The sequence below is a fragment of the Genypterus blacodes genome, unplaced genomic scaffold (assembly GCF_046128005.1).
Source record: "Genypterus blacodes isolate CSIRO-AG114 ecotype Tasmania unplaced genomic scaffold, CSIRO-AGI_Gbla_v1 ptg000067l_1, whole genome shotgun sequence".
In the NCBI taxonomy this organism is placed as follows: Eukaryota; Metazoa; Chordata; class Actinopteri; order Ophidiiformes; family Ophidiidae; genus Genypterus; species Genypterus blacodes.
In genome coordinates, this window is record NW_027466879.1 from 2,502,247 (window position 1) to 2,519,392 (window position 17,146).

The window sequence follows — 17,146 nt, forward strand, 5'->3', positions numbered from 1 at the left end:
TCTCTCGGAGCCTGTGTTGGTTTTCCTGATTTTCCAGGGAACAGAGGAGTAGTGACAGTAGCAAGAGAAGACGTGGAAAACGGAGCTCCGGAGCGGTTTGACAGGAGGAAGGATCCTCGCTGACAGCAGCTCGTCTCTGAGGGAGGGAACTGGGGTTGATCAGTGTTTTTTGGTCGGTACGTTTGTATTGACGTGAGTGGTGAGAGGTTCTGCTCTGATGCCAGGAATGTTGGACAAAAGTGGTGAGAAATGAGAAATGTGAGTAAAAGACATCAAAGACACATTTAGTTCAGGAGGCAGGTGGACCGCCACAACATTTAGGGGGATGGTGGCACGAGGACGGAGGGGAATCTGGGCTATCAGAGAGGCCTGGGAACCAAAAGATGACGCAACTAAACCTGCATGGAGTGATTAGGAGACGTGTGTGTGTGTGTGTGAGTGTGGGAGGGCTGGGGGGGAGAATACTGTTGGCAGGTTGGTCGCTGGCTCTCTCAGGCCTTGAGAGCGTGCCACTGGGCTACGGTGGTGCGAGGATGACCCATCATGTCTTTCCAATGTTTTACCTCCGCCGGGCCGCTCTTCCACGACAGATAGATCTGTGAGGAAACACACACACACAGACACACACAGACACACACACACACATTAATGTTATTTCTTAAACACACGCTATGAGTCTGAGTTCACAGCCTGACTTCTCCTCTTTGTCTGTCACTCTTATCGCCCCTTTACTTCAATCCAAAGCAGGGAAGAAGAGTGTGTGTGAGAGGAGCGATTTCACTTAAGCCACTAATCCTGATACCAAACAAAGAGAGAGGAGAGGCTGGGCCAGTTTGATCCTCCAGCCAATTACAAAGATATTTATAAATGTGGTGTAATGGGCAACATACAGGAGAACTGTGGTGTGTAGGAAGATAACAGATGCTCCGACAAAGGAAACAACTAGTGGGCTATTAAGCATTTGCCTGAAGAAGAGAATGTAAAGGATCGCATTGAAGAGAAGAAGAGAAGAAGGGAAGAGAATTGGATGTATTAATAAAACTCTGAACAGCTTTATAGATACGAGTATTTAATGGAAATGTCACAAATCTGCTTGGATGGCCTTGCTGTAGTTGGAGCAGCTGCACGCTCACAGCTACACACTAATCTAAGTCTTCAAGCAACAAATGGGACCTAATGCAAAGCGAATTTCAACTCTTATTTGACTGAAAAGGAGTCCTCTCTGTTCATGTATGCATGCCTGAGCACACACACGTGTCTCTGTCTCTGTCTGCGTGTTCCAGCAGGGGTCAGCACAGACACAGACACTGTGTGAGTGCTCAGGCGGCGACGGTCAAACCCTGGAGCAGCAGAGGAAGAGAAGAAGGAGGACACAGAAGATGGAAGGAGGTACCTTTCCAATGACATCATTGCGACTGAGCCTGTCCTTGTCCATGACGGTGATGATGATGGTGGTGTCTCTCAGCACGTGGGCGGGCACGTCGAAGGGGAAAGACTCGTTGAAGACGGGGTTGAGGCAGCGCTTCATCGTCACCGTCTTCTTCTTCTCCACACGTTTGTCCTTGTGCATCAACCACACTTTGACGTAGGGGTCTGAAGGAGAGAGGAGACGCGGCGGTTTACGCGGCTGATCGTGTTAACAGGAAGGAAACGTGGAGGGAAAACAAGCAGCCGGCGTACCAGAGGTGCCTCCGATGTCCATGGCTTTGAGGTTGCGGGCTTTGATGATGCTCACAGTGATGGTGTTGGCTGTGGGGTTGTAGCACAGAGACACCAACAGATCCCCTCGACTCCCCTGGAGAAAACACACACAACACCAATTATTGTTTACCTTTCCTCTGCATCCATGTTGCTGTGTATTCCTGCTCCTCCTGTGGCTCCGTCTTCTCCCCGGTCTACCTGTCAGCCTGCCTCTATCCTCCCCACGCTTCTATCTTTGCTCCCCCCAGCGCTCTGCCACGTCTCCCCCAGGAGCGCAGCGGCAGCCAGGAGTGACATCACCGCATACGTTCTGCCCCGTCTTCTTCTCTTTCCCCTCATCCCTCTCTGTTTCCCTTCTCTCCCCCCTCCTTTACTCACGCTGCCATCGCTACACGGTAACAGCTCCTTCCAGAAGGTCTGCATGTTGGCCAGGTCCAGTTTGCTGAGGGGGATGGATACCTCTCCTATGGGGTCGTTCCTGCTGAAGCGGTCGTAGTCCAGAACCTGCAGATAAAGTGTCCTCTGGACCACCTTATCATATGGGAACCCTGGGAGACAAGCACACACACAGATATGAAGACAGAAACACACAGGCACATGCACACAGAAGCAAAACACCCTGCTGGTCAAACCTTCAAACAGGAAGGTCTCGTTCCAGTGAGGGTTCAGGTTCTTCCTCTTGACTTTGGTCTCCAACTTGTGCTTTTTGTCTGGCAGCAGGTAGAGTTTGACAAAGGGATCAGAAGTCCCAGAGAAGTCCTTAGCAGGCAGATCCTGGCCCTTGAGGATTTTGACGGTCAGGGTGGAGTCTTGGAAGCTGTAGCCCACACTGAACTGGATACGACCCAGCTTCTCACACACTGGACCCTCGTGTTCTTCTTCCTCAGAACCAGACAACTAAGAATGAGAAGATGAAAGAAAATACAAAGTAGTTATTTGTTTATTATGCATTTTGAGATCATTGGGGACTTGACTTGAGTCTTAACTTTCCTGTGTTGACTGAAGACTTCAGTGCCAAGACAATCCACAATGTTGTTATGTTGTGCAATGTTATCTTTGATTCCATTATGAAGGGCGTGCATGTTTAAATGTAGGTTGAACACTTCCAGGGGAGTTTACAGGTGGTCTCATACTTTACTGCAATCCACTGGGGGGCACTAACTCTGCACGCCAACAGAAAGAACCTCTCCTAACTGGTAAAGTGCCACGCTGTTATGTCATACGTCTGTCTGCAGAATGTGTGCAGGGCTGTGTGGAGATGAGGGGGAGATTATTTGCTGGTAGACGGACACTTTGACTGATGGCGGTTTGGGCCTGGTGGGAGAAGGAAACCAGTGAGAATAAGAGCGAGCGACCTAACTGGGGACGAGCTACAGGCATTACAGTTACAAGTTGCAGTTCCAGAAATGTAATATCCAATTCTGTATTCCTCCACACATTTCTGCTCCGTCTCATTCTGCATGCTGAATATGATCGCTTTTCATTATGCAGTCCTCCACCCAACAGCTGGCCTAAATTGCTTTCCTATTGGCTGTGTTGGACGCTCTCTCTCTCTCTCTCTCTCTTTCTCTCTCTCTCTCTCTCTCTCTCTCTCTCTCTCTCTCTTTCTCTCTCTCTCTCTCTCTCTCTCTCTCTCTCTCTCTCTCTCTCTCTTTCTCAGTGTCCTCTCCTCCGCTCATTTAGTTCTTAAACTCACCACTCTATTTTCTCTTTTCTAAAATCCAAACAACCCACGTGCGGCGGAGCCAAACCTGCCTCCGGCACAACATACGGTACACACCACTCCATGAACACTGCATATAAATACACATATAAACCTACACTAACGTACCAAAGTGTCATGAAACTGCGTCAGAGATACGCTCCCGTCTCTGTGATCTGTGGTTCTATGAGCGTTTGACAAAGTGAGCGCAGCATTGAGTTGATGCATCCTTGCCTGAGGCTCTTCACAGGGTCAGTCGCTGGATTTTGATGGAGGATCATACAGCACGTCCGTATACTGACTGCTTTCTTCACAGCAGAGGTGCAGGATGGGTATTTTCAGAGGGGGTTGTGTAACATATAGACAACGCCTTTGGTAAAACTGCCCAGTATGAGTACGATCATTAAGCAGCGCCACTGTGGATCCCTCAGACACACCAAGTGGGCCACATAATTACAAACTGCTTCCTTCCCATCTCCACCATGTTCACCCCGGCACCCACCAGCACTGTATGTTCTCTCGCTGCTAATTACCGAACTACGCTGAATAAGGCACACTTCATCTGTCACTCCGTGGTGATGATTAGGTCTCAGTTAAATGAGAAATAGCATTAAATTCCAGTCAATTCCCGAGGTTGAGCTGCGTGAAATGGGGAAAGTGCCCCCCTGCTTATTAAAGAGGAGACAAAAATGATTCTGACACCTCATGCAAGAGGATTTTAACCATCCCGGTTAAATAATCACTTACTAACCTTGCTACAAAGGATGGCTATATTAGGTCAAATCCCATTTAGCAGCATCTGTGAACTGATAATCAGCACTCAGGCAATCAGCTCTTTGATACGTCAGTGTTCAAAGCCACACAAGGCTGCCAGCAGAGCTCAAAAGAGGCCCATTCATCTGTGTACAAATTGCAGGTGCTTGACTTTGCTTGACTTAAACCCTTTTTCGCACTTAGCGGAGCATAGGTTATCAACAATAGCACAGCAAATTGGATCCACCTGGAAAACACGCTGGTCAACAGGGTCCGGGAGCAGACCGGCGGAGTCAGAGCGTCACAGGAACACAGGCAGTGAAACGTGTCGGAACGTGCAGAGCTAAATTATTTAGCACAACAATGAGTCAGCGGTGACCTCGGGGTGAAACTAAGCAACTTAAGTGTGATGCACATACAGCACACACAGCTGACACGTGTTTATAAGTGACATGGACCTCAACAAACTAAACTTATCATCTTAAAGCACTGAAAGGTTTTGCATATTTTCACTTTACATCACGACTCCTCAACAGGTTTTCAAATTCTAAATCCTGCACTCAACTGTGACCTTTTGTGACACTCTTATCTTTTTCTATTTGGTTCAGTTGGTTTCACATCACTTTAAATGAAGGACATCAAACTGCGGTACATTTATTGACGCGGTTGCTCGCTGATTGGCTGAATTATCTGCTGTCTCAGTCGCTTTTCATTGAAAATGTTTCCTCAGGCTTACTGTGTTCAATGTTACGACTCCTCTTGTGGCATTACAACCAGACGATGACAATGCAGCAACTGTGCGAACATCTGTACAGCTGTCTGAGCTGGGGCGTGTTGCGCTCCATATCTCTTAGGAGGCTGCTGGGTCTCTGCATCGCTCCGTCTTTGGGGAGACTGGTGACCTTAATTGTTCTTGCTTTGTTCTCATTTTGGCGCTCATTTGACATTTTTAAAGTGTCCATGTTTTGTGTGTGGTTGTTTGTTCCAATTGTTCCTTAATGTAGCCCATTTTTCAAGAATGCACTTTATTTGTCCCTCATTTCAAGCTCATAAATCAGTCAGACTGCTGTACAAAACAAGCATACTTCATTTGATTTGTCTGGGTATCACTGTGGTCCAGACCTCCTGCAACAAACTGAACCAGGGTCCACTAGGGAGCAGATAGAGACCTCATTTTTGTAGGATCACGGTTAACTTATTTCATTTGCATCCGAGTGAGACTGAGCCTGTTCCCCCGCCATGCTCCGTTTTTTTTAATACCTAATAACTTCTTCTCTGGGGGCTGTAACGTTCAGGTACCTATTCACAGCCAGGCCCAACTCCCATTTGAGAACTTTATTAAGAAAGAGTGCAGCCAGCCAAACTACATCCATATATGGTATTATAGATCGCATCACAATGTCTTATTTACAACTTGGATGTTGGAACAAAAGGGAGGAAATATCAATATAGTGTATGATTGTTCTATTTCTGAAATCTAGTATCTTTGTGCTATTGGAGAAATAGCATGTGGGGTCGAAAAAGGCTTAGTAAGTGAACCCACATATCTCCAGTATGACACAACTTAAAAAGAAATCCGCCTCAGTAACCGAGTCAGAGGTCCTTCACTTCACCCAAAATGGTAGATCCAATGATTGAATTGAAAAACATGCAGTTTTCATTATCCGGATGGATGCAGCTGCATGTAAGCACGCTGCTAAATCAGTGTGTAAGGGTCATTAAAATGCATGGAAGCACACAAACAAAGCATTCTGCTCCAATGTGGCTTCAAACTGAAACCAACGTTAAAAAGTGATGATCATTTGGACACAGTTTCTCTTTTTGCCACACTGAGCTCATGAGGAAATGTCATAATGGGAGGTTGAGTGGTGTGTTAATGGTGTATTGCATCATTTCTCTCATCCTGGACCTGCTGAGGTTCTGCTTATTGTCTTTGACTTCAAAAGACGATCTTAAAGTTTCATTCATGTGTCTCAATCTCAATTGTAAAAGTATCAATACATGTGTCCTATAAGGCAACAGATATGTCATGTGTGTGTGTGTTACCATGAGCATGTCACTGGTCACAGAGTTGGCCAAGTCAGAGGAGGAGTTGGCATCATGTCGGCGTCCGGTCTCATCAGGCGTCTGACCTTTGGGGCTGCTGCCTGTCTTGTTCCTGTTATAACGGACACACAAACAACATGCGCACACACACACACACACACACACACACACACACACACACACACACACACACACACACACACACACACACACACACACACACACACACACACACACACGCACACACACACACACTCTCTCAATGATGTGCAGTACATCTCTGAAGAAACAAATATTATTGCAGCAGTGACAGTGGTCGATAGACATTGATTGAATAATTATACAGCCAGTAGCCGTGTTTCCTCTGACGTACGTTTTGTACAATTGGAGTTTGCCAAATTGAAAAAATGTGTAATGGAGACACTTTAGATGTTAAATTTCGCAAAAGAAGTTTGTGCGTTCAGTTGATGTGTGATTTTGTGGCGAGTCGGTATTGAAGTCATTTGAAAAAGTGTAATGAAAACAAGTGTGCCACGGTGTGGTTTTGTAGGACATGACATCGTCTCCAGGTTGGGCCTAATGGATGTTTACAGAAGCGTGTCGTATTTTGTGTGGACTGATGAAAACTAAATGTATATACAGGAATTTATCAAGAGCTGCAAGACCATCTGACCAACTGAAGCAAGTTTGAGCTTTCCAATGCAAATCGAGCAAAGCAAGAAATGCTTTGAAATGTAGTTTTTTTTTTACCCAATGGATGAAAGATTAGGCTGATGCATGAAACAGTAGTTTGCAGTCTGCAGAAGCGTTTCCAAGGGATATCCATCATACTGGAGCAATATAACTCCAAACATACACACTTACACATATTAGAGTTTGTTCATGCTTCCCCCTTCACCAAGGATGTTCATGCATGAAACCATACAATTAATCAAAAAAAACAAATTCCCTATTCAAAGGCTTTTGGAATATGAAATAACTCCACCAGAGTGATATTTATCCTTGAAGGAAATCGAGAGAGAGAGAGAAAAGAACCAGAGCTACTAATTGCTCTTTGGGAAATAAGGAAGAGACAAACATCTGAAGCTCATCTCACTATATTGACAGATATGAGTAATGAGCACTGATTGCCGTGAGAGACGCAGCGAGACAGAAAGAGAGGGAATAACTGTGCGAGTCAGAGAGACAGACAGAGCGTGAGAGAGTGAGAAAACAGGTAAAGTGAAACTTGGAGAGGGTATTAATGCGACGCGAAGAGAATTAGAAAGCATCTGTGCAAAGGTTGAGTGAGGAAGAGTGAATATTTCTTTGTGACGACTTGAGGATTAGTAGAACGAAACAATGAAGCTACCGACTCAAATGAGACGCCGCAGCCCGGAAACCAAACAGACAGGGTTTGCTTTGGGAAGCTTTGAAGTGGAGCATAGAAGCAAACTGACACATTAGAGGAGTGAGACAAACAGAAAGAGGCTGGAGAAGTGAGGGGAGAGAGACTGATGGAGGTTTTACAGCAACGAGACAAGTGGAAGGAGTGGGTGAGTGAAGAAGAGGAAGAAGACGGAGGAGAAAGGGATATGATGTGGAAGATCTGAGCACCCACTTCAAAGCCCAGAGTGAAAAAACACGAACACACGGGAGGGAAAACATCACCTCGGGTTGTTTCCTTCAATTCCTTTCCTCACCTAAACAGAGTTTTCAGTAGAACCCTGACTATTATGGATGATGCATAAAGTCCACACCAAAACCAATTGTGAGAGTGTCCATGGAACGCTTCCTGATGTTCCTGTCATTCAAAATGACAAACGACCTCAACATGGACATCCCATAATGCCTCCCAGGTCTAAATGTGTCTTTAAACGCGGCTGCTGCATCCTCAATATGTCAACTACTTCAAAGTCTTCTTCCCAAAACCAACCAAACTCTATCCACTCTCCTTTCCCAACGGCTGGGTGAATAACCAACTTAGTTCACTCGACCCAGATGCCTCTTTGCCTCTTTGCCTCTTTGCCACTTTGCCGGTGGCCACTTTGGCTAGAAAGCACATAAAATACCTGCCTGTCACTCTCGTCTGTCTCCATCCAAAGAGTGTATAAATGTTGACTTGTAGGAGTGGCTGGTCTGTCACTGAGCAACACTAAATCAAGCCCTCACACACATGACAAGCAGAGAACATGAATCCTAAAGATCCACCCTTACATAAACACAGGGGGCATTTTCATTATTTACAATGGAGATCTGCATTGTATTACATTCTACTGCCATCCAGTCAATGTTTGGCTATAAATCATCAAAGCAGAAGAAGCAGATGCAATACCTTAAGCACTGCATGGGAAACTGCTTTAGTTATTGCTGCCTGCATATATTAAGCATGGAGTTTGCCTGTGAACATATTTGCAGCTGGAGTCTGCTGACTGATTATATAATGTCTACTGAAAGACTGTCAGTTGTTCCAGGCGGAATGTGAGAAGTGGAACTGTTGGTTGGACAATAAATGGACGGAGCAAGAGGAAGAAAGTGACGCTATCCTGTGTTTAAGATGACAAGTTATAGAAAACGTTGTCAGTGAAGATGATTGGACATGAATCCAGAAATAGGATGTAAGAAGAAGAAAGGGACAACATGGTTCAGTGCAGGAATGATGGAATGAAATCAGGTTCTTACACATGTTTTATAGTTTTAAACCAGTTACTTTGTTTCAGTCAGATTAAACTGCACTCTGCCTCTGGTTCGCAAGAAACACAGACAGATTAGAGGACATAATGATTATTCATTCCCCAAGAGCTACTAGATTGTGGAGAGAGCCCACTCCATGGTGACGACTCCCTCACTTCACTTCATGTTTAAAAGAAAAAGTGCCGGTTTTGCAAAATGAAACCAACCTTCTTACACTTCTACACTTCTTTCTTTGTTAATCAAAGCTGCACTCCTCAAATTGCACGCACAGATGATCAGACCATGGTCCATCATGGCCGTTTATCCAGAGAACACCATCCCATAATAACACTACAGTACAGTACAGCATGTGTACATGTACAAAAGTGATAGCAGTCTATTCATTTCAAACCGATTCAATAAATTTCCTTCCTGATGCCTCTTTGCCTCTTTATGTTGAAAATACAAAGTAATTGAATTAAAACAACTAATATGTAGTAATTGGCATCCCATCATTCCATTCTGCGACGTATAAAGATGATAACATTCATTTAGGATGGATAATTGACCGAGTCTCCATCATCCCCTCGACTCCATGAAGCCCTGAGGCATTTAGATGAGAGACTACCAGCTGAGCGGTGGCTGCCGGTTCTGGTCAACATAGATTTATATACGCTGACATGATGCCGCCACAGAAGGCAGATAAATCCCTGCTGCCACACCGAGCAGCCTCCTATCACCGCTGTAGAGACGGCAACGGTCTGAGGGACACGGAGCAATTTAGATGCCAACTAGGTGCAGCAGTGAGGTGAGTTCATCCAAGCATATAAATATACACATTTACAGTTAAATATACACACACAGGCAGCAGCAGGGCACTGGTGGTCTGAACCAGAAATAATAATATCCTCACATTAGCTATCTGCAGTGTAGAGGAAAGGAAACATAAACAGGTGGAATTTGATGCAAAATGATGGAGACAGATACAGATTCAGAATAAATCCATTTCCATTCCAGTAGTTCTCACCAAACCCTGGATTATTCCTCATGTAATTGCCTTTATGTTGACCTCACGACCTGCGGTAAAATGGGGAATAAAGTCGGCCATAATGTTGAGTGAGAACGACACACAGGTATAAACTCTTTCTTTATACGATCGTTTGCCTTCTCATGCCTGCGAGTGACGACTTGTCCTTAACACAAACACTAGTTACATAATTTATCCTTTAGAGGTTGTTGTAACCATGGCTACTCAAATATGTGCTTCCACTTAAGGTTGTACTCACTACCACCATCATGTATTTTACAAGGCTTTTGGAGTAGCCATGGTAACAGAAGCCTACATAGAGGGGCAGAGCTCCACAGAAAAGGGGGTGAATTGAAAAATAGTCAAAAGCCCACAGGGGCCAAAGGAGCAAACATCTAGAAACCTTTGAAACTCCCTCTTGAAACACACTCTTTACCTGCACCAACACTCCCATGACCCTGACGGATAAACACAGTGCTGGGGATGTGTGAGCTCATGCTGAAATGGTTGATTCATAAACGACCTCTGGCCATGTGACTGAGAAGATGAGGTGGAATGAGCATCTGTGCTCCTTGAGTTCCCTCGGCTGAAGCTACACAGCTGAATTAAGCACCTGAAGAAAGCTCTGATCTCACTGTGTGTGTGTGAGGTGGAGGGTGACATCCCTGGAGAAAGAGCAGGTCGATTTTAAGGACTGAAGCGTAAACCTTGACTTATGACCTTGTGACCTCTATCTAGGACACCCCTGTGAGGTCTTCACTGCATAATTGCACAGAGCAGGTTGTGACATCCCCGGGGACAAAGCAGAGACATTTTCACTCCTCCTGTCTCATAGATATACGTGTCTGCTGGGGATTGATTAAGGCTGGAGTAAATTAAACAAATGTTTTCCAGTTATCCTGTTGTCATGAACGTGAACAATCAGGCAGAAGAGGAAGAGGAGGAAGGAAGAGGAGGACATCTGTGTAGGAAGTTAGAGGTATAAAAGCAACATGTGCCGTCCAATTTCACGTCTGACACGACATCGGTGTAGCCTGTTCCTGTCTTCACAATCACGCGTGATAAACCGCTGTTGATTCATTGTGACCACATTGTCCTGCTCTCTGCCTCCTCCAAGCTGAGGAGCAGGAAACTATTAGAATGTCTATTGTGCTGGAGCATCCAGCTGCCATCTGTTTGCTTAGAGATGAAACCAAAGCATCTAAGTGTGGCTTTGTGAAGCTGATGACGACTTTCTATTTTCCAGATTCTAGATCCTACTACTATAATTGGAGAGAGGTATGTGTGAGGGTGTGTGAGTGTGTGTGTGTTTGTCCAGATTTGCAAAGAGCACCATTCCAACAATTGCTTCTAAGCTTGCCAAAATCAGGAGTTCAGGCGTCTGTCATTTGCATAGGGAGCTTTTCATTTCATTCACATAAATACTCTATTAGCAGCTTCATTTTTATTTGCATTACTAATAAATGATTATGGAGGCTGGAACCACTTTGGGGCATGCTCTGTGCATAACGTGCGCAGGATTTTAAATCGCCAGCATTTCTAATGAATGGAAGCGAGAGCTACTTTTCAACACATGTTCTGTCCGGAGCTAATGTGAGAACACTACTCTACTTTAAGACCCGGCTACATAATTGTTATTGTCGGGACAAATCAGTTTCCTCACGATGTCTGATGCATTATTTAAACGTACCGACAAAGGTAGCACCTACATAGCTAATCTAAATTTAGTAAGGACTCCCTGCAGTGTGTTACATAATTGTTATTGATAGTGGTGATAGCGAATCAGCTCGACAACTATGTAGACAATTCAGGCGTACAGTGTCTAACCGCCTGTTTTTATTGTCGTACATAAACGTGGCTATGGGGTAGATTGAAGGAGATGGCTAATTTCATCCCTCGCCCTACACTAACAACATAAACAGCCATCATTTCCACACGCCTTACCCCTAACATGGTTACGTGGGTTTAATTTCAGACAACTAACGGTTATCTGACTTTTCAGGGAACTGCTGGGAGGACGATTGTAAGACAAGGAGGCTGATCAGATCATTGGAGCCGCCTACGATCACAGGCAAATACTTAAACTATGACTTTATCCCAGCATCATTCATTTCACATTTGTATTATGGGCGGGAGGGGGAAGGAGGATGAAGGGAGGCTGGGGTCAGGGGTGATGTATAGTGCTGGACTGACTGGGCTGAAACTAGGGGAAACTCTGCTGTGGTCATTAAGATTTTAGAATTCAGTCAGTGTTCCACAGACTGATAACCTTTTTAATCTGTCTGCATTGCCTTAATGTTCATGCTGATTGTTTCAGTGCAAGTTAATAGGAGTTAATAATGGTAAATAATAAGACCCAGCGTTCCTCAACATAGCCCAGCTGTGAGATGTTCTTCATCTGCATCGTCTGCTGAGTGGATCTGCTGCGATCTGCTCTCATACATGCAACAGCAGAATTATTGGCTGTGTTTATTTTCATGAATAATGCACAGCCATGACTTCCAGGCGTGGAAAACAGAGACAAAGAGACCATCAGCACATCTTAGAGAAACATGACATGCCTGAGATGATGACTACATCCTCATACTGCACACTGCTGGAGAAACATGCAGATAACAACAGATCATATAGCAGCTCAATCCAGGCTGTGTCGCAAACTTTGCAGAGTTTTCCATCGGCCCAGCAGAACACTGAACCTACAGCTGGTTGAGCACAGGTTTATATGAGGATTTATGAGGCTTATACAAGCGTCGCTGTGCAGTTTATCATCTAGTCATCAGAATTAGTCACACATCAGTAAACCTTCGATACACTCTCACAAACAGCATAAATAGACTTATCTGTATATTTCACTCAATAGAATGTCTCCATTAGTGCCTGAGTCATGGCTGCGATGTAAACGTTCCTGCTGTTGTTGACAGTAATGAATATTCAATTATATCATATCATTTACAGGTAGAATACTGAATAAAGGAGGGTTACTTATACGACTACGGGACAGCTTGTATTAATAGCTGCGTAATCTCTGTGTTTAGTTTATGGGAAACTAAACTGTTATGTTGCTTTTTTTAAGAAGACGGTAACTCTTCACATGCAACAAAAATGGCTGGTTAAGCCAAACGAAGGGACCGAAAAGGATTCCTCTTTTCTTGTAGGATTCACATGCAGCGTGTAATCACAGCACCAGGTGAGGCCTCCTGTTGAGCAAATGCATGTGGAGTTATCTTACTCACTCACTCAGTCTAAATAAATAGATTTGCAGTCACATAATGGACGTCTATGACTCAGCATGCTCTGATTGATGCCAATTTCATTTCATTATGGTATAGACATGACGTGTATATGCAGAGTGCGTCCATTATGCTGTAACAACCAACAGTAAATACTAACTGCGGATGAAATATGACCAGAGTTAAGCAATGTACATGAAATGAAATGAAATGGTCGGCTTATTCAATAGACAAAATCTGAAAGAGAGTGACAAAGATGCATTGCTTTTCATTTGAAATCCTTGGCAAGGACGTCAGCTTCATATGATGAAATAGTGAGACATATTGAAATAATATTTGACTGAGATACAAAACCACACAACTGCAGCCAGACTGGCACATATCAGAGGTATTAAAAGGCCGTCCAGTATGTGATTACATGGGTGTCCATACATATACTGTATACTGTATATTCATTTGTGAAAACAGTCCAGAGGGAAATCTCATTCCCCCCATTCTGATGTTCAGCAATGATGGTGATTTATCAAAGTGTGGCCTCGCTGACAGTCATCTGCCCTGACAGAGGAGCGCTGCTGTGACATCATCCCATCACAATGCCAGTCAACACCCTCAGGAAAGAGAGGATTAGATGAATATAGAGAGAGAAATGGAAAAGGGGGGAAATGATAGAGAGACTGGCAGACAGGAGGATGAGCAAAGTAAGAAAAAGGGGTTTAATAGATGCAATTAAATAAAGCACAGATGAGATATTGAGGGGGAATGAAAGGGAATGGAGGAGAGATGAGGAGACAAATTGTTATTGAGAAACAAAATGAGGGGTACAGAGGGGAGATGATGGAGAGGAAGCTGATGAAGGGATGGTGAGAGGAATGGGAAGCAGATGGGGGAGGGAAAAGGGGATGGACGGGTGAGCACATGAGGGATGAGGGTTACCAGCAGGGCCAGGCTAGAAAGTGTTTATCCATAAACATATGTGGGTCTTGCTGATCATACACTGCCCCAGGAGACCATGAAACACAATATAGGTTCCATGTGCTATGATGAATGAGGCCAGGGCTCCGATGTCAGCCCATTCAGCGCCACCACCAACAGGGACGAATCACTCAGCCTCCGCCCTCTCAACACACGAGCCTAATACAACTAATGGAGCCATCGACAACAGACGTCTGGGTTGAGGCTTTCCAATAGACTTCTTCTCCAAAATCACTTTACCATCATCATCACCGTCACCATATCCACGGCTGATGCTTAGATGAATACTTATATCGGAAAGTTTCATCAAAGTATCTTTCATTTTTCATGTTAAGTTTGCATAGAATGAGTTTCAAAATATGAAAGTATCTACAATACACTCGACTATTTCTTATGATGTGTTTTTGTGTTGTCTATTCCTTGAACTCAATTTAACAAATCCTAGTAATAACCAGTGTGCTTAACAATCAATAGTGTCTAAAAAGTTACATTGTGTAGCTTCGCAATATTCTACATTCATATTGCAATGTGGGCAAAAATGCTCAATTTAAAAAAGCTCAGAAATCAATCACATCTTTAACCACTGAGTGCACAGTACAAGGTTTTTTTTTCTTTCTAAATGATGGCAATAAGCAGAATGAAAAAACACAATGATAAAGGAGACTTCCAGGTTCTGTAATATAAACACCATTTATGTGTGGGGGTGTTTTTTGTTCCAGTCTCGGTTTTGCACCATGAATCAAAATTTACTTAACAATTGTTCCTGTTAATGTATTATATGTGATGCTAACTGGCGAAATGAGCTCAGTAAAACAAGAGTGGTCGACTAAATGTAACAGTTTGAACATCACAGTGAGAACAGAGCTGTGTGTATCCATGGCAGACTGGACTTCATGGTTTAACCTGACATGTCTACCATGCATTTTTCTTATCAGGAACAGTAAAGATTTGATCAGTGTGAGGTCGGAGAGGCACCCGATACTGACTCACTCTCCTTTCTCTTAAATCAGCTCCCTGCTCTGCTGCAACCAGCCGCATGGTGAATGAGCTACAGGCGTGTATCTGACAGCTTTCTTAAAAAGATGCCTAGTTTGTGCTGACCTACATGGCTTTTTCTTTCCAATCATCTTCCCCCCTGTGCCACTGCTGGCTCTGTGGGGACCAGGGGCCGGACCGGATCCTAAGGAGCCTTGACTCACTGTGATTGCTGGCGTGCACACATAACTTAAACGGTTGAATATAAGGTGGCAACAGCTTCCTGCTTGATTTGTACAGTACAGTGGGTGGGAGGTTACACTACAGGAGTATGTATACATTCTAGATGGAGGGGTAGTAGAAGTCAAACAGTAAATAATTAAACAGTCAAATAAGGGATATCTCTGACAAGTATAGAACTAAAATGACTTCTCAACAGCTGTGATTACCTTTCACACTCACATTTGACCAGAGGGACATTGGTGTGGATTGCACGGGACAACACACTGGCCTCTGATTCTGAAAAGTCAGACCCGATACCTGAATGAAGACCTGGGATTGGCTAAATCAACCCCCCTCACTGAAATCTGTGACTGGCCTGGTAGGATTTCAGTTCCTGACTGAAGCTCTGTGATTGGCCCTTACTGAATTGAGGCCTATGACTGTTTGCAGGAAAAAGATGAATTTGTGGGTGAAAGCAAGTTATGATCCAATTCTTTCCAATGGAAAGTATAAGGTATGAAAATGAGTAGTGAATGCGGGATCATAGCTGGAAGATGGAAGGTGGCTTTATTTTTGTCTGTCTACCCTTAACTGTGGAACTCAAAGTGCTGTACACGCTCCAGATTTCATCTTTCAGAATGGAGGTCGTCCACGGTTCAATTTATTCATATTTCCCCCGATTGCGTGTGTGTGCGGTCAGTCTCTGAGCAATACCAGACTCAGCTCAAACACACAACAACAGGTTTCTGTGGTGATCAGAGCACAGAAAGCTTCACAGCATCTGTCCTAGATATCTGCAGGTGGGCGATTATGTCCAGTCCACTTAAAGACTCAGTGGTCAGTTTACCAATGCAGGACAAATGGTGTGCAACGACTAACAAGAGGCTCCACAGAGCTGCTTAGTAGAGCTTTCACTGAGCACGCAGAGAGAAAAACACCACCATTGTTTGTAGATAACAGATCAGCTAGAGAGGAATGTGCCCTTTGACAATAATATAATTACTGTAATCACAGCAGCCATAGTATCTTATGGGATCTTATCTCTATGATGCAATAAATACAAAACACCATTTGTAGGCAGCATCTACGGCGGCTGCTCCGTCCCTAATCACAGATTAACATTAAATTTTCACGCAGCAAAACACAATGGTGATAAGAAAAACTGGTCCTGTTCCTTCTGGGGTGATTTTGGCCTCACACACACACACAATGTATCACATTACAGAGAGGAGACAAGAGCTCAGCTTTCATCGACTAAAACAGTGTGTCCTGCAACTGTGTGATTAGTATGAGGTTGTAACAAGGGTGACAGGAGGTAAATCAGATCGTGGCTCCATGTTACCTTGTCCGCTGAGCTTTGACTGATTCTCTGCATGCACACCACTGACTGTCTCCATTTCAGAGCTCCATAAAGTCAAAACTACACAATAAGAAAACTATGACACTTGATCACTATTTTATTCTATTCTATTCTAATCTATTCCAATCTATTCTTGGAGTCTCTGATCGCTCCCTTGCTGTCAATTCCCTCCTGTCAGTTTTCATTCCAGGCTGTGGCGTGTGAAATGTTAATGTTCACTCTTTTTCATGATAAAATTTGGGTTTTTTTGAGCCCAGAGCTGTATTTCATTTCATTAATAAACCAACTAAATCCCAAACCTCCGTGGGAATCTATTTTTACCGTGGAGCGCATTTCTCCAGGAGCAAACATTTGCCTCTTTTCCCTCCGTGTCTCTCTTTCTCATTGTCTAACAGCATCTAGTCTTTTTGTGTGTATTCATGGCGGGATGGCCCTGGTCCATTGTTCTCAGTCTACTGGACTCTAGAAAAACAGCCTGAAGCCAGCAGCCAGCAGGCGGGTACAGG

At 44.2% G+C, this 17,146-nt stretch overlaps 1 protein-coding gene across 1 annotated transcript in view; it reads right to left on the reverse strand.

The window, feature by feature from the left end:
* Positions 1-270: 270 nt before the first annotated feature.
* The window catches only part of syt7b (synaptotagmin VIIb), a 73,629-nt gene continuing 56,753 nt past the window's right edge, over positions 271-17,146 (reverse strand). Inside the window, 6 exon segments of the mRNA XM_076156060.1 lie at positions 271-596; positions 1,394-1,593; positions 1,681-1,795; positions 2,080-2,249; positions 2,334-2,598; positions 6,203-6,296. Of these exon segments, the coding sequence (XP_076012175.1) occupies positions 492-596; positions 1,394-1,593; positions 1,681-1,795; positions 2,080-2,249; positions 2,334-2,598; positions 6,203-6,296 (949 nt within the window). The 3' untranslated portion in view covers positions 271-491.